The following is a 21,335-nucleotide window of genomic DNA, read 5'->3' on the forward strand; positions in this document are numbered from 1 at the left end:
GGTACGTCATACAAGTGGAATCATATGATATCTGTCCTTTCATGTGTGGTTTATTTCACTGACCACAAAGTCCTCAAGGTCCATCCATGTTGTAACAGGTGTCAGAATTTCCTTCCCTTTTAAAGCTAAATAATATTCCACTGTATGGATATGTCATATTTTGTTTATCCATTCATCAGGACGCTGGTTTTTACATGAACAGGCAATGTGAGAGGTACTAGGGGTTCAGTACAACAATGAGCTAGACTGTCATCCTATTTCCTGACCTCATGGAGGCCACTGTCTGGAGGGAACAGGAACAAATAATAGATGCTCACACTGAGGGCAACCAGGCCTGTGATGGGGGAAGCATGAGGTACTGTGGCAGCCAGAACCCTCTCCTGACCCAGCCTGGGAGGGTTTTTGGAGAAGGAGGAGGTATCTAAGTTGGGACCTGAAAGATGACCGGAAGTTACCCAGGTAAGGAGAGACAGGGAGAAACCTCCAGACAGAAGTCACAGCATGTGCAAAGATCCTGGGGGGAGAGAATGTGGCCAGGTGGAGAAAGTGTGAATGGTTCAACAAGGCTGGAACACAGGATATGAGGTGTGCAGTGACCTTGGGTAGAGAGATGCCATGTGGGCTACAGTCCCCAAGCATCAACCTCTCCTTCCTCAGGTCTGTGAAGAATGGTGCAAAGACGAGGGTGAACATCCTCTGCACCTACCGGCAGCACCCCAGCAGCCCGGGTCTACTTGCGAAACAGGTGTTCCATGAACTGAGCAGGCAGACCCGTGGCATCACCCGGCTGGGCCCCTATTCACTGGACAAGGACAGCCTCTACCTCAATGGTGAGTTGTTCTCCACCCACCTCACTGCTTCTGCTTCCCCATCTCTGGAAACGTTTCTATTAACCACAGGTCAGTTCTCTAGCGGAAACCTTGGGACAGACTCGGGCATGAACCCCAACTCCACACTGACCCCCATCCTCCCACAGTCATTCTGCAAGGCTGTCCTTGATCACATCTATTTTACAGATGTAGAAATGGAGGCTCCGAAAGATTAAGTAATTTGTCTAAGTGGGTGTAGCTGGAGAGGGGTGAAGCCGGGCATGAGCCCCAGCAGTCAGCGTCCAGTGCCTTTAACTCCTAGAAGAGTCTTTTGGGAGAGACATGGGGAAAGAAAATCCCACATCTGTCTTCCCTACCACCTTCTCACCCTTGACCATGGATGGTCTACTCTTCTGGGTGGGTCCCCAATGCCGGAACTAAGGTGGGCGCTCTGAACATCTGTGGGGCCTGAGCTTTGGACACACTGGACATCAGCCTAGCATCCAGGAAGGGACAGTGTTTAAGAGGGTGAGCCTTCTCTGGGGTTCTAAGAGGCAGAGCATGGCTGTAGTGAAGTTCATTGGAGTAACTCAGCTTCTCTCCTCTCTGTTTCCAACTTGGGAATGGAGTTTGGCAACTCACACTTTCTTGTCACCATTGCCACCTCAGGTGAGCGGGGGGACATCCTGGTCCTTTATGACACCCATTTTAGCAAAGAGGGAGCTGGTACAGAGAAAGGCACGTGCCCATGCCCACAGTAGGTTTGTGGCCAGTCTGGGTCGTGGTGTTCCGAGTTCATATCTTTTCCCTTCGCCTTGGCCATTGCAGAGGCCAGGGTAGGATGTTTCCTCCTGTAAACTGCACAAGTTATGTGCTTCTTCTTTCTCACTTGGTCAGTATTCGCCAGCATCTGCTAGAAGCTAGGCACTGTGCCTGGCACCAGGGACACAGACAGGCGGCATGTGCAACCTGTCCTAATGTAAGCTCCAGAGGTGCAGAGACATTTTGTTCGGTGCTGTGCTCCCCAAACGTAATGGAACTTGGTACATAGTAGGTTCTCAATAAATATTTGTTGGATGGAGGGATAGATTGGAGGGAGGATGGAAGGGCAGAGGGTGGGATGAATGGGTGTATGGGGGAATGAGTGTGTGAACATGAATGTGGTGAGAGTCTCATGAGGGCATGCTGGAGAGGTGGACAGCGAAGGGTTGTTTCTAACTGGAAGATCCTAATGGTAGAGATGACATTGGAGTCTGGTCTTAGAAGATGCATAGATGGTCACCTCGTACATAGAAAGAGAGGCATCCAGCTGGAGCACCACATGGACAAAGGCATGGAAGTCTGGGATTGTTCTTGCCCCTCCCCTTATGTGTGACATTTCTGTTTCCAGGTTATAACGAGCGTGGTCCAGATGAGCCTCCCACAAGTATGTATCTTTGCACCCCGTACCCATCTTGAGCCAAGCTTTTCTCCTCACTAACAAAGGGAGCTTGCCCAGTATTGGCTTTCTAAACTTTCCACACCCATCTGGGTTGGAGAAAGAAATTTGAGCAAGCATTTCCTATAGGGATGGGGGTTGAGGTCAGATAACGACCTTGTAGTTCGTGCCTCCTGGAAACAAAATCTACAAGGGCCACAAAAGGGGCCTCAATATCAAGCTGCAAATTATGGTGGCCACTTAGTGGCTTGGCCAAATTTTCCCATTCACTTAGCCAATGGTCCCTTCATCTATCTTTTAACCCACCCATTCTTCCATTCTCCCAGTTATCCTTCTCTTAGACTTTTCCTTCCCGCCTTCCTTCCTTCCTTCTTTTCTTCCTTCCTTCAATCTTTCTTTCCTTCCTTCTTTCCCTTTGTCCATCAACCCATTAATCCATCATCCTTCCTTTCCTTCTTCCTTCTATTCTCTCATCCATCCATCCTCCATCTCTCCTTCCCCCTTCATCCATCCTTTATTCGTTCTGTCCTTCATTCATTCTTCCATCTATACATCTTTCATTCTTTCCTTCCTTTCATCCATTCATCCATCCATTCATCCTTTCTTCCTTTTCCCTGCTTCTCCCATCCCTCATTCATTCTATCCTTCATGTATTCTTCTACCCTTCCTCCATTCTTTCCTTCCTTCCTTCCTTTCTTCTTTCCTTCCATCCATCCACCCATCCATCCATCCATCCATCCTCTGCCTGTTCATTTTTTGTCCTTTCTGCCTTCTGTCCTTCCATCCATCTCTCTTACTTTTCTTCCTTGTGTTTATTCTTGCTTTCCCTTTTACCCCTCATTTGTTCATTCTTCCTCTGTCCATCCAGGTATCCCATCTGTCTGCCCACCTTTCTTCCCATTTGTCTCTCTGCCTTCTTTGCTTAGTCTCTCTCTTGTTCACCTACCCTTACTCTCTTGGGTTCATTTCATTCATGGGCTTGCTCACCCCTCTGCTCACACAATTCTTCCTTCCCTTGCTCTCATTTATGGCACACCTGTGAACTCTTGTCTTGGGACCACCACTGCTGGAGTCCAGACAAATGTGGGGAGTTTCTCCCACTCTGTGGGGAGCTCTGTCCCCTCCTGATAACTGCCCTTTCCACAGCTCCTGAGGCAGCCACCACATTCCTGCCTAGTTCATCATCACCTGTGCAACCAGAAGCCACCACAGGTATTTAGGGAATCCTTTTTCTTTCCAAGAGAAACTTTACAGCCCTCCACCTCTACCAGCCAGTTGTAACACAGGGGCTGAGAAGCCAGAGTGTAAAATTCTGGTTTAGGACAGTCATGCCAATCCAAAGATTCTACTGACAATTCAATCTAATGCATACCTTCATGGAGCCCCAAGTATTGTGAGATCAACAGACCATTATAACACAGTGTGAAATGTTTTGGGGAGAGGGATCTAACATAATTTGGAAGGTAAGGAATTTCTGGAGAAATTTGCACCCAAACTGATTCTTTTTTTTTTTTAATGTTTATTTATTTTTTGAGACAGAGAGAGACAGAACATGAATGGGAGAGGGTCAGAGAGAGAGAGGGAGACACAGAATCTGAAACAGGCTCCAGGCTCTGAGCTGTCAGCACAGAGCCCGACGTGGGGCTTGAACTCATGAACCACAAGATCATGACCTGAGCCGAAGTCAGATGCTCAACCGACTGAGCCACCCAGGCGCCCCAAAACTGATTCTTTAAGAATGAGTAGGAGTCATCCAGGCAAATAGGGGATGAAGAGTTTTCCTGGTGTAGGGAATCTGATGAGCAAAGGCTCAGTGGCCGGAAACAGCATAGTATATGGAGAGAATTGAGAGGGATTTAGTTTGCATGAACCATGAACCTTAACCTGGAATAGATGGACAAGTGAAGCTGAAACACTGGCAAAAACCAGATTGGGAGGGACACTGAGTGCCAGGTCAAGAAGCTTGAACTTAACACTGAAGGCCAAAGGAAGCCATGGGAAGTGGTGACTATACTGAGATTTTCACTTAAGAAAATTCTTCTAGGGTCTAGTCAGTTAAGTGTCCAACTCTTGATTTGAGCTCAGGATATGATCTCACGGTTCGTGAGATCAAACCCTTAATCAGGCTCTGTGCTGATAGCACAGAGTCTGCTTAGGATTCTCTCTACCTCTCTCTCTGCCCCACCCCCATGCTTTCTCTCTCTCTCTCTCTCTCTCTCTCTCTCTCTCTCAAAATAAACAAGCAGTTTAAAAAAATTTCTGGGACACCTGCATGGCTCAGTCCATTAAACATCCAACTTTGGCTCAGGTCATGATCTTGTGGTTCATGAGTTCAGACCCCGTGTCAGGCTCTGTGCTGACAGCTCAGAGCCTGGAGCCCGCTTCAGATTTTATGTCTCCCTCTCTTTCTCTGCTCCTCCCCTGCTCATGATCTGTCTCTCTGTATGTCTCTCTAAAAAATAAACATTAGAAAAATAAATTAAAAATTAAAAAATTAAAAAATTTTTCTGCTAGAGTTCAGCGCAGAGAACATTCTTTAGATGGGGCATCCAGCAAGTCTGCTGGGATATTGGTCCAGGTGAGAGAGGATAAGACTTGATCTGGGACAGGATAGAGAGAGGGTGTGTGAGGACCACTCTGTAAGTAGAAATGGTGTTACTTGGAGGGGAGAGAGAGGGAGCTAAGCAACGTGCTGGTTTTGGCTTGGGTGACCACATGGCGGGTGGTGGTGACACTGGAAGAGAAGATGACAGAGTAGGACGAATGCAGGATTTTGATTTGGTCTCAGGCCAGCTGTCAGTAGTCACCATCTCTCCCCCTCCTTCTCGTAGCTTTGGGACACAACCTGAAGACCTTCACACTGAACTTGACCATCTCCAACCTCCAGTATTCAACAGACATGAGCCACAGCTCAGCTACATTCAGCTCCACCAAGAGGACCCTGCAGCACCTGGTGAGACCCTGCTCCAAGCAGCTCCTAGTGGGATAAATCCCACCCAGCCCCTCCTGCTCATCCGCCTCCTCCTTCCTCCCCAGCTTGGATCCTTGTTCCAGAAGAGCAGCCTGGGCCCCTTCTATTCAGGTTGCAGATTAATCTCCCTCAGGTAGGACTTCCTCCTGAGCATTTGCCAGTAGTGACCATTTTGGTGACCAACCCTTTCAGTCTTCCCACTGACCTCCCATTTTCCCTTCCCTCCTTTTGGCCCCCATACTGAGGTTTCAGAACCTCTCTTTAAGAGTCCCCACATCCCTCTCTCCCCAGGCCTGAGAAGGATGGGGTAGCCACTCATGTTAACGCCATCTGCACCTATCACCATGACCCCATGGGCTACAGGCTGGACCGAGAACAGCTTTACTGGGAGCTAAGCCAGCTGACCCATGGTGTCACCCAGATGGGCATCTATACCCTGGTCAGGGACAGCCTCTTCGTCAATGGTGAGTGATTTATAGCAATCATTATTTGTCTCTGTTCTATTTTATTTCTTCCTTAACAAGTCAGCCCAAGCTCTGATTGAAGGACACCCTCCCCAAACTCTCCATGGAGAGAGTCTCTCCTGTTATTTCAGGTAAAAAGAGTGAAATTCTTTGACCAAATTAATATAAATAATTTTAATTTGCACTCCAAATGTCTGACTCGTAGATCTCTTGGGACAGGATTTCTTCTATACAAGGTTCCTCCATGCCAGTGGTCCTCACCTGGGGGCAATTCTGCCCCTCAGGAGACACTTGGCAATGTCCGGAGACATTTTGATCACCACAACTGGGGGAGAGTGGTACTGGCACCTAGTGGCTCGAGGCTAGGGGTGTTACGAATGTCCTCCAATGATCAGGAATCCTCACTGCCAAGAGTTACATAGCTCCGAATATCAGTAGTTCTGAGAATGAGAAACCCTGCTCTACATGGGCCTCTGGTCCCTAGATGGGCACCAACTTATCACACGTTATCACAATTATTTAATTATCCAACTCTACAAAATTAAGGTCTCGTAGTCTGGCGATACACCCTCAGTTCTTTATGTGTCAGTACATTGTCATCCCCAATGAGTGAGTAAATGAGTGAACAAATGGGAGATGAGTATCTCAGCCCCCACATTGAGGGATCCGCTGTAGTTCACATTCACGCATTCAACAGATGCATATACAATACTATTCTGTCCCAAGCCATGTGCTGGATACAGAGATGGAACTCGCAGGTTCTCTCCCTGAAAACTAATAATCAAGAGAATGAATGTTATCTAGGGACACACAAACAAGGCAGGGACACTGTTATTAACAGGGTGCTGTGGAAGCACACAGGAGGAGCAAGTCAAGGAGGGCTTCTTGGAAGAGGATATTATGTACCCAGCACTGTAGTAGGTATGGGGACATGGCCAGAACAAGACAGATGGGTCCCTGCTCTCCTGTAGTCTCATCTCATCAAGGTCCTGAAACATGAGTAGGAGATTTCCAGAAAAAGAGGATTGAAAATATTCCAGGAAGCCGGAACTGCCTAAGCACAAGCAGAAAAGCTCAGCTCAGGAGAATCACTGGAAAATTCCAGTTTTCCCCCTCTTTGGGGTGACTTTCCACTAGGAACCCCCCGGCATGTGGGCCTGAATTTGGCTGATTCTGACAGCAGTCATCAGGCCTCTCTCTGTGTGAAAGGGTAAGAGTCTCCACCTCTCTTCTCTTCCTATCATTGGCTCCAGGCTACGCTCCCCAGAATTTATCTATTCAGAATGAGTATCAGCTGAATTTCCTCATCCTCAACTGGAACCTCAGCAACTCAGACCCTGCATCCTTGGAGTACACAACCCTGCTGAGAGACATCCAGGACAAGGTGACATCTCTCTCATCTTTCCTGTCTCTCCTTGCCCTGCTCCCCCGCCCCACCATTCCTCTGTCTGACTCACATCTATTAAGTGTTTCAACTCCTCACTTTACCTAATGTGTTCTGGGTTCTCTCAGTTTCCAAAGGTGGTGCTGATTGCCTTCCCCACTTCCCAGATGGGCACACTAAGGCTCAGAAAGGGGAGTGGTGTGCCCAAGATCACACAGTGAGTTAAGGGGCAGAGCCAGGATTTGAACTCACGTCTCCTTTGTCCCAAAGCCTGTGTTCCTTCCATGACTCCAGGAGCTCCTGCCAGCCCCAGGCGATCTCCATCTTACCCTTTATTCTAGGTCACCAAACTCTACAGAGGCAGCCAGCTACAAGACATTTTCCGCTCCTGCCTGGTCACCAACTTGACGTAAGTTGAGGAGGCTGGCAGCACTGGCTGAGCTGGCAGCTTGTGGCTCTGAGCTACCATCCTGGCATACTCCTTGAGCTGGAAGTCACTGGCATGGTGCCCATGCTCTCCCACGTCCCTGTCAGTTAATCCTACCACCTCCTTTCATAGGTCTTCGGTTGGGGAGGTGGGAGGCAGGAAAAGGATTAACTTCCCGGGGCCACCAACTCCATTAACCACCACCTTCTCCTTTCTGGATGCTTTCAATAAATATCAGCCCAATAATAACATTTCCTATGGCCACACACCATCTATGACCATCTCCATTGTTCAGAAGGGAAGCTGAGGCTCAGAGAAGCAAAGTGAACAGCCCAAGAATTGCCCAACTTGGATTTTAACCCAAGTCTCCAAGGGATGGGTAGAGGAACTGAGACATCTACACTGGGGAGCAGGACAATCATGGGACACAGTGCCAACATTGAGTGTTTCCAAACTTCAGTTCCTTTGGCTTTAAGATGGAGATAGTTATACTAATACCTTCCACCAGGGTGATGGTGAGGGAATGTGTATTCACTTCCTAGAGGTGCTCAATAGATGTTCGTTAATTTTATAGTTATTTGTTCTATTCCCAACTCCTAGAAACCTTGTATTTTTGGTCAGGGTCTCTTCTCTAGCCTGAGGGAAGAGGAAGCCAGGTAATTTCTTACTTCTTGCCTGTAGGTCTTTGGCTCTATAAAACGGGAACTCAGGAGACACTGCTGGTGTTGGGTGCTGGCTAAGTTCCATGGTCTCTGTCCCTAGGTTGGACTCCATGTTGGTCACCATCAAGGCTCTGTTCTCTTCCAATGTGGACCCCAGTATGGTGAAGCAAGTCTTTCTAGACAAGACCCTGAATGTCTCATCCCACTGGCTTGGTGCCACCTATCAGCTGGCAGATTTGCATGTGACAGGTGTGAGATTGTGGGGTTGGTTTCATGGCTTGAAGAAATGGGGCTTTGAGGAGGAATGGGGCTTCTCTGTAGCAGTGGAATGGATGGAGGCTCTGGAGGGGAAAGGGGGTCTTTCTGGAGGCCCATGTTGATGGACCATGGCAACGGGTCATCCCAACAGGAGGAGGAAAGAAAACATGCAGCAACTGCACCAAGGGGACAGTCCTTTTTACATGTAGATATTTCTAACCCAAAGTGTGGAGTATTCTGCGTGTCCTTCTTAGGCCCTCCAGTTATGAGTCATGTACTGGTTGATTGAAGGACTCATTCATGCATTCATTCAACAAATATGTCATGAAAGTAAATAGGTGCCGATGATTCACTGTGATAACTGCTGTAATCAGGTAATTTAAAGAGCCTTTGGGAACTCACAAGGAGAGACACATGGCCCATCTTGAAAAGTTTTCTGGAGGAAGTTATTAAAAAACTGAGATATGATGGCGAACATAGCCTAGCCAATGGGAAGAGGTGGGGAGTTGAGCTAGCTGTGTTTATAACCTAGAAGATAAAATATTTGGGGATACTGTAAGGAGTTTGGTGTCACTAGAGCAAACACTTTGGCCTGAGAGAAGTGATAGGTAAGGCTATAGATGCAGGCAGGGACTTTCTTGGGTATTGGGATGGTTTGCAGAAGAACACAACACAGAGTTCTGCTTTAGAAAGCTCATCTTCTGAGTTCTGCGTAGAGAGTGGATTGGGAGGGGGAGAAGACCAGAGGCAGCAAGACACATCAGGAACCTAGGTCAACAAAGGGGTATGACAGATGTCCCCTGAGGTGATCGGCACCTACACTTGCCATCTGTGCGCCAGGGAAACCCAGTCTCATCTTCCCCACATGCTAGTGAGCTCTCATAATGCTTAAGGAAGAGTTGGATGGATAGACTGATCAATGGATTCAAAGTGGCCAGGTAGATGGAGATCTTATGTATCCCACCTTTCAGAATCCAACTCAGGTCACATTGCCAAGAATAATTAGACTAGCTGGAATGACTTCTTTGCTTAAATCTTCACCTGTTGGGGACTTCTATACCTTCTTTTTATTATAGAAGTGGAGTCAACAGCTCATCTACCAACAGACAGACCAACAAGCAGTCCCACCTCTCAGCACTTCCAGCTGAATTTCACTGTCACCAACCTACTCTATTCCCAAGACTTATCCCAGCCCAACACCACCAAACACCAGCGGAACAAGAGAAGTATCGAGAATGCGGTGAGAATGGGTTTGTGTCCCATGTAGAGACAGACCGATGGACGCTGGGTAGTCAGAGCGTGGTTTTTTGTGACAATTCATCCATACAGGTTCTTTTGCCCATTTACAAATAAAGAAACAGGCACAGAGAGGTTCAGTAGCTACTCTAGGATCATATAGCTAAATCACACCCTGGAATGGGATGTCCTTTGGTGCACATACCTGGGCTAGTATTTGTTGAGATAATAAAAAGTAGATGGGGACGTATGCTCAGTGGCTAAAAATTCTCTGATGCCACTGGGCCTGGAATTCTGATCAAGGGAACATCACCCTGTTTTTCAGCTCAACCAGCTCTTCCGAAACAGCAGCATGAAGAGTTATTTCTCTGACTGTCAAGTTTTAGCATTCAGGTGAGTTCCAACTCAGTACCTAATCACTCTGGAGACTCCCGTGGTCCTTTAAGTAAAAGTATCCCCATGTCATGGTCTCAGTTTCTAGTTCTTATGGAAGATAGCCCTACGAGTATAAAACTGTTACCTAAAAACCAGCTTGTTCCTAAACCAATGACGCCAACTGGCTTAGAAACTCAAGAGAGCCAGTGTAGACCTCAGTAGACATGGAGGTGCCTGGTGCTGGGAGCCATGGAATATGGAGTGTAGCATCAATGAATGCCTTAAGAAATCAGCTGTTGGAGGGGCACCTGGGTGGCTCAGTTAAGCATCCAACTTCAGCTCAGGTCATGATCTCACAGTTCGTGAGCTCAAGCCCCATATCAGGCTCTGTACTGACAGCTCAGAGCCTGGAGCCTGCTTCGAATTCTGTGTCTCCCTCTCTCTCTGCTCTTCCCCTGCTCAGGCTCTGTCTCTCTCTCCTTCAAAAATAATTAAAACATTAAAAAGAATTTTTTTAAAGAAATCAGCCATTGGAGTCAGGATCCATAGAAGATGGGGGGTGGGTAGAACCAGATGACTTAGAATCCAGCAGTCTAACCGTGTTACTCAGTAGTATAGCCACTAATCACATGAGGCAATCGAAATTGTTTATACATCTCTTGAGATATGATTCACCTATAAAATGCACCCTTTTGAAGTATACAATTTAGTGGTATATTTATAGAGTGGTACAACCATCCCACTCTCTAACGGTAGGATGTTTAAAAAAAAAAAAAGTCCTGTCCCCATTAGCAGCTGCTACCTATTCTTCCCTCAGCCCCATCCCCTAGCAAACAATAATCTACTTTCTGTCTCTCTGGATTTGCCTATTCTGAACATTCCATTTAAATGGATCAATACACTATGTGGTCTTTTGTGACTGACTTCCTTCACTGAGCATCCTGTTTTCAGGGTTGATCCATGTTGTAGCATGGATAGGTACTCTATTCCTTCCTCTGTGACTGAACAATGTTCTGTTGTATGGCTATGCCACTTTTCGTTTATCCATCCATTCACTGATGGACATTGGGTTGTCTCCCCCTTTGCCTATTATGAATAATGACCCTGGACCCTATTACGAATAATGAAAAACTTGTGTAAGTCTTTGCATCAGTTTGAGTTTGAAGTTCTTTTGGGCATATACATAGGACTGGTCTTGTAGGGTCATGTGTTAATTTCGTGTTAACTTTTGAGGAACTACTGAACTGTTTGCCTAAGAGGCTCTACCATTTGCCATCCCCACAAGCAACGTATCAGGGTTCCAAATTATCCAGGTCTTCACCAACAATTGTTATTATCCTTTTTTTACTCTAATCATCCTAGTGGATGTGAAGTGGTACCTCACTGTGGCTTTGATTTGCATTTTCCTAGTGATTAGTGATGTGGAGCAATTTTTCATGTACTATGGATCATTTCTGTACCTTCTTTGCAGAAATGTCTATTCAGGTCCTTTACCCAGTTTTGCATTGATTTTCTTTCTAATTGTTGAGTTATAATTGTTCTTTGTGTGTTCTGGATACTACACCCTTATCAGACATATGATTTGCAAATATGTTCTTCCATTTTAGTAGGTTGCCTTTTCACCTTCTAAGTACTACCCTTTGAAACACAATCATTCTTAATTTTGATGACTCTCAATTTATCAATGTTTTCTTTGGTTGTTTGTGATTTTAGTCCCATATCTAAAAAACCGTTGCCTAATCCAAATTCACAAAGAGTTATTTACACCTAGGTTTTCTTCTAAGGATTGTATCATTATCTCTTACATTTAGGCATTTGATTTATTTTGAATTAATTTTTCTATATGTTGTGAGGTACGGGTCCAATTTCATTCTTTTGTATGTGGATATCTAGTTGTCTTAGTACCATTTGTTAAAAAATTTTTTTAACATTTATTCATTTTTGAGAACAGAGAGAGACAGAGTGCGAGTGGGGGAGGGGCAGAGAGAGGGAGACACAGAATCCAAAGCAGGCTCCAGGCTCTGAGCTGTCAGCACAGAGCCTGAGGTGGGGCTCGAACTCACGAACCATTAGATCATGACCTGAGCCGATATCAGATGCTTAACCGACTGAGCCACCCAGGCACCCCTGTCAATTCACTTCTTCTTCTTCTTTTTTTTTAAATGTTTTTTTTTTTTTTATTTTTGAAAGAGAGAGGAGAGAGAGACACAGAATCTGAAGCAGGCTCCAGGCTCTGAGCTGTCAGCACAGAGCCCGAGGTGGGGCTCGAACCCACAAACCTTGAGATTATGACCTGAGCCAAAGTTAGGTACTCAACCGACTGAGCCACCCAGGTGCCCCATCAGTACCATTTGTTAAATAGACTATTCTTTCCCTATTATCTTGGCAACCTTGTTGAAAATCAATGTCCATGATTGCATGAGTTTTTTATGGATTCTAAATTCTATCCCACTGATCTATATGTCTATCCTTATACTAGTGACAACTGTTTTTATTACTGTAGCTTGGTATAAGTTTTGAAATTGGGAAATCGAGTTCTCCAACTTTGTACTTTCTCCATATTGATTTACCTATTTGAGGTCCCTTGCAACCCCATATGGGTTTTAGAATCAGCTTATTAATTTCTGTAAAAGAGTCAGCTGGGATTCTGATAGGGATTGCATTTTATCTGTAGATCAGTTTGGGGAGTATTGACATTTCAACAATAATAAATCCCCAGTCTATGAACATGGGATGCGTTTCCATGTATTTAGGTATTTTAAAATTTCTTTCAACATGTTTTATAGTTTTCAATGTACAAATCTCACAATGTTTTTGTTAAATTTATTCCTACATGTTTTGTATTTTGTTCTTTGATGCTGTTATAAATGGAATTGTTTTATTTCATTTTTAAGAATGTTAATTGCTAGGGGCGCCTGAGTGGCTCAGTTGATTGAGCATCTGACTTCGGCTTGGGTCATGATCTCACAGCTCATGGGTTGTGCTGATGGCTTGGAGCCTGGGGCCTGCTTTGGATTCTATGTCTCCCTCTCTCTGTGCCCTTCCCCACTCACTCTGTCTCTCTCTCTCTCAAAAATAAATAAACATTAAAAAAAATTTTTTAAAGAATGTTAATTGCTAGTGTATATAAATACAATGATTTTTGTACATTGGTCTTATATCCTACATTCATGCTGAACTAATAGTTTTCAGCTATGTGTGTCTGTGTCTGTGTCTGTGTATTAGGATTTTCTATATCTAATAACATGTCATCTGCAAATAGAGATAATTCTACATCTTTCCTTCCCATCTGAATTTTTATCATTTCTTTTTCTTGCCTGATTATTTTATTAGAATTACATCTATTAAAATGTAAATAGGACATGAAATGAAGGAAGACAACACTGTCTTGTCCCCAGTCTTAGGGGAAAACTTTCAGTCTTTCACCATTGAGTATGATTTTATCTGTGAGTTTTTCACAGATGCTGTTTTTCAGGTTGAGCAACTTTACTTTCTATTCCTAGTTTGTTGTTGTTTTTTTTTAATCATAAAGGATGTTGTATTTTCTCATATTCTCCTTTTGGATGTGTTTGAGATTGGGTGGCATTTGTCCTTTATTAATATGCTCTATTCCACTGACAATTTTTTAAGATATTAAGCTAGCCTTTTAGCTAGAGGTGAGAGATTAAGGCCTACTCAAATATTTCCTAGGTATTCACACAACCCCACACACTTGTGACTTTCTAGATCCCCACAAACACATTGGAGCTTTTCAAAACCCCTCAGGGACATCTCATTCCCTACTTTTTAAAAACTTTTTGGCTCACCTCTTGCCTGCCTCAACTGTTACTGCTTCCTCAGGCAGCTGCCATGTTAAACAATAATCACTGATTGTTTTGGGCAAGTGCCCTGGGAATAGGCTTCCCTGACCGAAAAAGTTTGGAATCAAATAAAGTCAAATCTTGAAAATGGGGCTTTCTAAAAGAAATCTCCAGACAGGTCAGATATTGAAAAGTCAGTGGGAATGGGTTGTTTTTGGGAATTCCAAACACATTATGGCTACTTGTCTGCTGGTTTTCACGGCTACCATGGTTCTCATACTGCTGGTTTTCAAAGTGTCTAGGGATATTGTGAGAGCAGCCTGGAAATAATGCAAGTTCTAATGCCATACAGCTTGCTCCTTTTATCAAGATTCAGCCATCTTTTCCCTCAACTAAATGATCCTCAGATTATTGCAAACCTTTGGTTAATGAAAAGGTTGATTTTGGCCATTCTTGCCAGTGTTCTCAATGATTTTATGCATTTTTGGAAGTCCTTAGTCCAAATGTTTCAAATGTGTTCTCCCCATGACTATTTATTAATTCATTAAATTAAATTAAATGAGATATTCAGTTACTCACCCATAGTACCATACTTTAAGTGTTCAACAACAACCTGAGTCTAATAATGACTGTATTTTGATATTTAGGCACAAATGTTTGTATCATTGCAGAAAGTCCTTTTGGACATGACTTCCTTCTAGAAGCAGGGTAGAATTCAAGATACCCTTGTTCATCCCTTTTGCCCTTCCAGGTCTGTCCCCGACAGCAACCACACTGGGGTGGACTCCATCTGTAACTTTTCACCATTGGCTCGGAGACTGGACAGAATTGCCGTCTATGAGGAGTTCTTGAGGCTGACCCAAAATGGTACCCAGCTGCAGAATTTTACCCTGGACAGAAACAGTGTCCTTGTGGATGGTAAGGCATCCTGGTCATTGGGGCAGGAGTGGAGGGTTCCAACTTCCACACATGGGGGGCTCTTCCTGGGAATCTGGAGACCTGGGGTTAAATCAGCATTGAACTTTTTTTAGGCTGGCAGGAAATGGTATAGTCTCCCAGGCTGTCCTGCAGGGACAGCAGGAGCCCTGGAAAATGACAGGAGGAGGCTAACACCAGCCCTTGTCTCCCCAGACCTCCCCTTCTTATCCACCATCGAAGGAGAGGAAAGGACACCCGGTGGGATATTGGAGATAGTTGCTCTCTCGGAGATAGCTCTGTGACTTCAGGCTGGTCACTTCCCTTCTCTGGAATTCTGTCTCTCATCTCTGTGCTGAAGTCACTTGGCGAGACAGTCAGTAAGGGCCTCTGGCTCCAAGCTGTGTGTGAGCCAGCCTTGACGGACATAGGGGATGGACCTCTTTTCTTCCTGACAGGCTGTATAAAAACAGGCAATGGACCTGACATGGCCCACAGGGTGTCATTTGCCAAGTTTTGCTCTAGATCAGCACCATGCAGAACTTTCTGCAATGATGGATTGTTCTATATGTGTGCTGTCTAGTACAGTAGACATATGTGACCATTGAGCACTTGAAGTCTGGCTAATGTGACTGGCTTTTACAGTTCCTGAGTTTTAATGTTACCAAGGTACCATATTTTTAATTTTATTTAATTAAAATTATTTTTTTATTTTAGTTAACATACAGTGCAGTATTGGTTTCAGAAGTATAATTCAGTGATTCATCACTTACATACAATATCCAGTCCTCATTACAAGTGCCCTTCTTAATAGCCATTACCCATCTAGCTTATCTCCCAGCCATCTCCCTCCTTCAACCCTCAGTTTGTTCTCTCTCATTAAGAGTCTCTTGTGGTTTGTTGGAAAAAAGAAAAAAAAGAAAAATTAAAATTATTTTTAAGAAGCCACTTGTAGCTGCTCCATATTGGATAGCACATCTATAAGAAATTGGCTAGGGAGAGGGCGTATACTAGGGGGGCCTGAAACCTGCCCCCATGCCCAGTGGGTAGTATGTGTCCCTACCCTCATGGGGTTTGTGTTGCAGTTGGCAATAACAAGAATAGGCAATTGAAAATTATAAATTATTTAATGTGAAATAATTCATACTTGGGAGTGGTAATCAGAGAAGCCTTCCTGGAGGAAATTACACTGCAGGTGAATCCTGGAAAGTGGGTATAAAGCAACTTGGTAAAGGAGAAGGGGGTGAATGTGTTTGTAGGCAGAGAAGAGACATTTGGGAATTTACAAATTTAGAGAGATCCCCTGGGCTTACCAACTAGGATGACCCATTCTCCCCCAAACTATTATAAGATGGCTCAGCCCAATTTTGGTCCTCCTTGTCCACTGGTATGAATTTGATTTAATTAATTACACCCCTGTAGTGTGATAATAGCCTTGGATTAGGTAGCCTTTTTAGAGAAAAATGGGTCAACATCATAATTCCTACTTCAACATTTCAGTGAAAATATGAAGCAAAGGTGGTGAGTGCTGATAATTTATACATTGGATGAAATAATGTTTTAATCGGGTGAAATATACATTGTTAAACCTAGGTGATATATGTTTATGATATTCTATGTTTCTGTGCATTTGAAAAGTTTTATTTAAAAAGCATAAAACAAACTCATGTGCATTCTCCATTTCATTCACTTCCAGGGTATTCTCCCAACAGAAATGATGTCTTGACTGAGAATTCAGGTAAGCCTCAAAGAAGCTCCAACCCAGATTGGGGCAGGAATGTCTTGATGCTATACCTGATCAAAGAGACCCATGTACCCAGAGTCATAGATGATGATGAAAGGTGGCCAAGGCAGGTCAGGGACTGTTAGGCACAATGCAGGGACAGCAGGAGCCCTGGAAAATGACAGGAGGAGGCTAACACCAGCCCTTGTCTCCCCAGACCTCCCCTTCTGGGCCATCATCCTCATTTGCTTGGCGGGACTCCTGGTACTCATCACATGCCTGATCTGCTGTTTCCTGGTAAGGAAGGAAGGGTTGCTTGTCTTTTTATCATTGGGTTGTAAGAATTCTTTATATTTTATAAATACATGTCATTTGCTGGGAATATGTTTTGTGATTTTTTTCTCCCACTCTGTGTGTGGCTTGCTTTTTCCTTTTTTTTTTTTTAATGTTTTTTTATTTATTCTTGAGAGAGTTAGAGCACGAGTGGAGGAGGAGCAGAGAGAGGGAGACACAGAATCTGAAGCAGGCTCCAGAGTCTGAGCTGCCAGCACAGGGCCTGATGTGGGGCTCAAAGGCATGAACCACAGGACCTGACCTGAACCAAAGTTGGACACTTAACCAAATGAGCCACCCAGGCGCCCCAACTTTTTCATTCTTTAAAACAACATTAGTCCTTAGGGAAATGTAAATGAAAGTCATAATGAGGTATTGTGACACACAAGGGTGGCTAAAATTAAAAAGACTGACTATAATAATTGTTGGTGAAGATGAGGAACAACCAGAACTCTCAAATAGTGAGAAATAGCTTGGATGCATCTTTAAAGGTCACGTACACCTACCCAGCCTTTCCACTCCTAGGAATTCATGCAAGAGAAATAATAAAATATCCTTTGGATAAATACCTAGTAGTACAATTGCTGGGTTATAGGGTAGTTCTATTTTTTTTTTTTTAGTAACCTCCATACTGTTTTCCAGAGTGGCTGCACCAGTTTGCATTCCCACCAGTCATACAAAAGTGTTCCCCTTTCTCCACATCCTTCCCAACATCTGTTGTTTTCTGAATTGTTAATTTTGGCCACTCTGACAGGTGTGAGATGGTATCTCATTGTGGTTTTGATTTGTATTTCCCTGATGATGAGTAACGTTCAACATCTTTTCATGTGTCTGTTAGCCATCTGGATTTCTTCTTTCAAAAAGTGTCTGTTCATGTCTTTTCCCATTTCTTCACTGGGTTATTTGTTTTTTGGGGTGTTGTGTTGGTAAGTTCTTTATAGATTTTGGTTACTAACCCTTTATCCAATATGTCATTTGCAAATATCTTCTTCTATTCCATTGGTTGCCTTTTAGTTTTGTTGATTATTTCCTTTACTGTGCAGAAAATAATAAAATAAAATAAAATAATAAAATAAAATAAAATCTATACCAAGTCATGTGCACAAATGTTCATAGTAACTTTTATTTTACTAGCCAAAAACTGAAAACAACCCAGAAGTCCATCAACAGGTGAATAGACAAACAAACCATGATCTATCACCTGATGGAATATTACTCAGCAATAAAAAGGAATGAATTATAAATACATGCACTGACATGCATAAATCTTAAAATAATAATGTGGAGGGAAAGAAGCCAGATAACAATGAATGCATAGTTTATGATCCTGTTTATAAGCAAATTGTTGAATGTAAGCTAATCTATAGGGATATCAATCAGATCAGGGGTTGCCTGGGAATGAGAATGTGCTTGCAAATGGCAAGGAAGGAGTGATTACAGAGGGGCTCGAAGACACTTTTGGGGATGAGGAGCACTCCTTGTCTTGATTGTGGTGATGGTTCAAATTATAATCAAAACTTATCAAATCATTTGCTCTACATGTATGCAGTTCATTGTACATCAGTTATACCTCAATTAAGCTAGAGGGGGTGTGTGTGGAAGGAGAGGAAGGGAGAGGGGTGAATGAGTGAGATGGAGAGAGGGAGGGAGAGGGTATGAATGGGATATCAGAGAAAATGGTAGAAAAACAAAGTTAAAGGGAAGAGAGAAGATGAGAAAGAGATAAAAGAGAGACAAAACGGGGCACCTGGGTGGCTCAGTCGGTTAAGCGTCCGACTTCAGCTCAGGTCATGATCTTGCAGTCCGTGAGTTCGAGCCCCGTGTCGGGCTCTGTGCTGACCGCTCAGAGACTGGAGCCTGTTTTGGATTCTGTGTCTCCCTCTCTCTCTGACCCTCCCCCGTTCATGCTCTGTGTCTCTCTGTCTCAAAAATAAATAAACGTTAAAAAAAAAAAAACATTTAAAAAAAGAGAGACAAAGCAGTGGCACCTGGGTGGCTCAGTCGGTTAAGTGTCCAACTCTTGATTTTGGCTCTGGTCTTGATCTCGTGCTTCATGGGTTCCAGCCCCACATCGGGCTCTGTACTGACAGTGAGAGCCTACTTGGGATTCTCTCTCTCCCTCTCTGTCTGCTCCTCCCACTCATTCTCTCTGTCTCTCTCTCAAAAATAAATAAATGAACTTAAAATTTTTTTTTAAAAAAGAGGGACAAGGGAAAGGAAAAGAAGTACTAAGAGAAAATTATGTTGAGAGAGATATAGGAGGCAAGCCTCTGTGGCTTTGGCCATCTCCGTCCCCGGAGTCCCATGTAGCGGATCAGACCATTCTCATGCCCTCTCCTTGCCCTTGCAGGTCACCATCCGCCTGCGGAAGAAGGAGGGAGACTACGAGGTTCAGCAACACAGCCTGGGCTATTACCTGCCACACCTAGACCTGAAGTTGCAGTGAGCTCTGCCTGCGGCTCCAAGGGAGCTTGGCTGGAATAGAAATAAACCACATTGGTCGGACACAGCCTCTGAGCCCTTCTTGACTTGGCCCCTAACTAGTTCCCAGGGTACCAAGATGAAATGTTCCCCTTTCACTAAGTCCTCAAAGGGCAACTGCAACCCTGTCTTTTGGTTTTATGCCATTTCGTCCCTCAAGGGCACTAGAACTGGCAAAAAAAAAAAAAAAAAAAAAAAGTCACAGACATTGTCATTGTATAAAATCAACATCCCACCTCAGTGTGAGGTTTCTCTTCCTAGAAACCTGGGAGCACACCTCCCCTTGCCTCTGTGCCAGCCATCACTGCCATCTCTGTTCCTCCATCTTGCCCCACCCCCAAAATTCCCCTTACACCGCCTCATTCCCTGAAGCTCAGGTGCACCAGGACTTCCAGACCAGTCTACCTCAGGGGCTCCTCTCCCATCATGGGTCCCCCACGATGGGAAATGGTCCAAGAAGGAAATGAGCAAGTCATAAATGACTCCATGATCAACTTTGGGACTTGGAGCTGGGATCACTAGGTATCCAGAAAGCCTCAGTCTCCAGAGTAATACCAAGACTGGAGAGAGCTACAGAGTCTGCTTTGGATTTAAAGACAAATAAAGCTCATTGGGGAAAAAAATCTAAAGACAAAGCCAGTCTTTCTTCATCCAACCAGATAGAGCAGGGTTCCCCAGGAAGCAGCCTAGAGTGACCCAGGGTCAGGGAGAGCTGTGCTGTCCTGCCTTGGGTTCGTGGGAACAGATGGCCCAATCTCTACACAGTTTGCAGACGATCACGGCTGAAGACACAAGGGCTGAGAAGTAACAGTGATACCACCATTCGTACTTACTTGGTGTGAGGTTCACATCCTCAGTCCCAAGCAGTCTCTGAGAATGTCTTCTCTGGAAATTATAATAATAATAACAAGAGTATCGTTACTGACTACTTAATATCTACTAAGCAACATGACTGGCAAGCTCTGCGTGCACAATCTCACTTATAGTCACCATCCTTGACAGCTGCACTCCCATTTTATAGCTAATGATATGGACACTTGGAAAGACTAAGCAGCGAGGAAGGAAAAAATTACTAAGAACCTAAATTAAACACGTCACCACACTATCTTTCAAAGAAAAAGATAAAAGCACTTTCTGAAATACAGAAAGACTCAACGTTGACCTGCCACAGGCCTTCAGTGATAGAACCAGTAGAGAATGTTCATCAGGAAGCAGAAATGTGACCCCAGAAAAATGTAACAAGAGTCATGAGGAAAGGAGAGAAAATCAGTGTATCTAAGTCAGTTAGTTTTTAATTTTTTAATGTTTATTTTTGAGAGAGAGAGAGAGAGAGAGAGAGACATAGCATGAGTGGGGGAGGGGCAGACAGTGAGGGAGACATGGAATCTGAAGCAGGCTCCAGGCTCTAAGCTGTCGGCACAGAGCCCGACACAGGTCTCGAACTCACAAGCAGCAAGATCATGACCTGGGCCGAAGTCAGATGCTCAACTGACTGAGCCCCCCCCGCCCCAGGTCCCTCAAGATTCAATCTTAAAATAACTCCTTTTTAGGGAAGATAGAAATACTACAAATATTCTGTTATTTTCTATCAATTCATTCTCAGAAATTGATGAATCCATGAGACAAAAGAAGTAATGATGGAAGGGATTTGAATATTGCCACAGGTTAGTTGGGCAAACAGACAATTAAATCCCCACAAGCAGTGGCTCACTGATAAAGATGCTGAGAACAGTCCCTCTTGACCTCATGATCCCCAAAATGGCACATCAATTTTCATGGATCAAATTTTCAACACGTACAGGTATTTTAAAAATGGGAAGTCTCTTATTTCTTCTTTCTGTTGACCTCTGAGTTCACATGCAACAAAGAACAGAAAAATAGAGACCTACAAACATATCTTCTTTGAGAGCATAGATATAACAGCTTTAATGAAATATGTTGGAATCTGTTAGAATATTACACAAAATTAACTAGGCAGGTTTTACTCTGTGAGGCCAGAACACTAAATAATCCCGTGACCTTGATAACTCGGTTGACTTGAAAATACAAATAAATGACA

General features: G+C 44.1%; 1 protein-coding gene across 1 annotated transcript in view; it reads left to right on the plus strand.

Moving 5' to 3' along the window:
- LOC106979012 (mucin-16) overlaps positions 1-14,712 on the plus strand; it is a 71,008-nt gene extending 56,296 nt beyond the window's left edge. The window contains exons 40-50 of the mRNA XM_053219929.1: positions 658-830; positions 2,200-2,235; positions 3,394-3,459; positions 5,079-5,200; positions 5,284-5,351; positions 5,510-5,682; positions 6,936-7,066; positions 7,408-7,475; positions 9,490-9,653; positions 9,975-10,042; positions 14,576-14,712. Coding sequence (XP_053075904.1) covers positions 658-830; positions 2,200-2,235; positions 3,394-3,459; positions 5,079-5,200; positions 5,284-5,351; positions 5,510-5,682; positions 6,936-7,066; positions 7,408-7,475; positions 9,490-9,653; positions 9,975-10,021 — 1,048 coding nt within the window. The 3' untranslated portion in view covers positions 10,022-10,042; positions 14,576-14,712. The remainder of the gene's footprint in view (positions 1-657; positions 831-2,199; positions 2,236-3,393; positions 3,460-5,078; positions 5,201-5,283; positions 5,352-5,509; positions 5,683-6,935; positions 7,067-7,407; positions 7,476-9,489; positions 9,654-9,974; positions 10,043-14,575) is intronic.
- Positions 14,713-21,335: the final 6,623 nt, after the last annotated feature.

The sequence above is a fragment of the Acinonyx jubatus genome, chromosome A2 (genome assembly GCF_027475565.1).
Source record: "Acinonyx jubatus isolate Ajub_Pintada_27869175 chromosome A2, VMU_Ajub_asm_v1.0, whole genome shotgun sequence".
NCBI lineage: Eukaryota > Metazoa > Chordata > Mammalia > Carnivora > Felidae > Acinonyx > Acinonyx jubatus.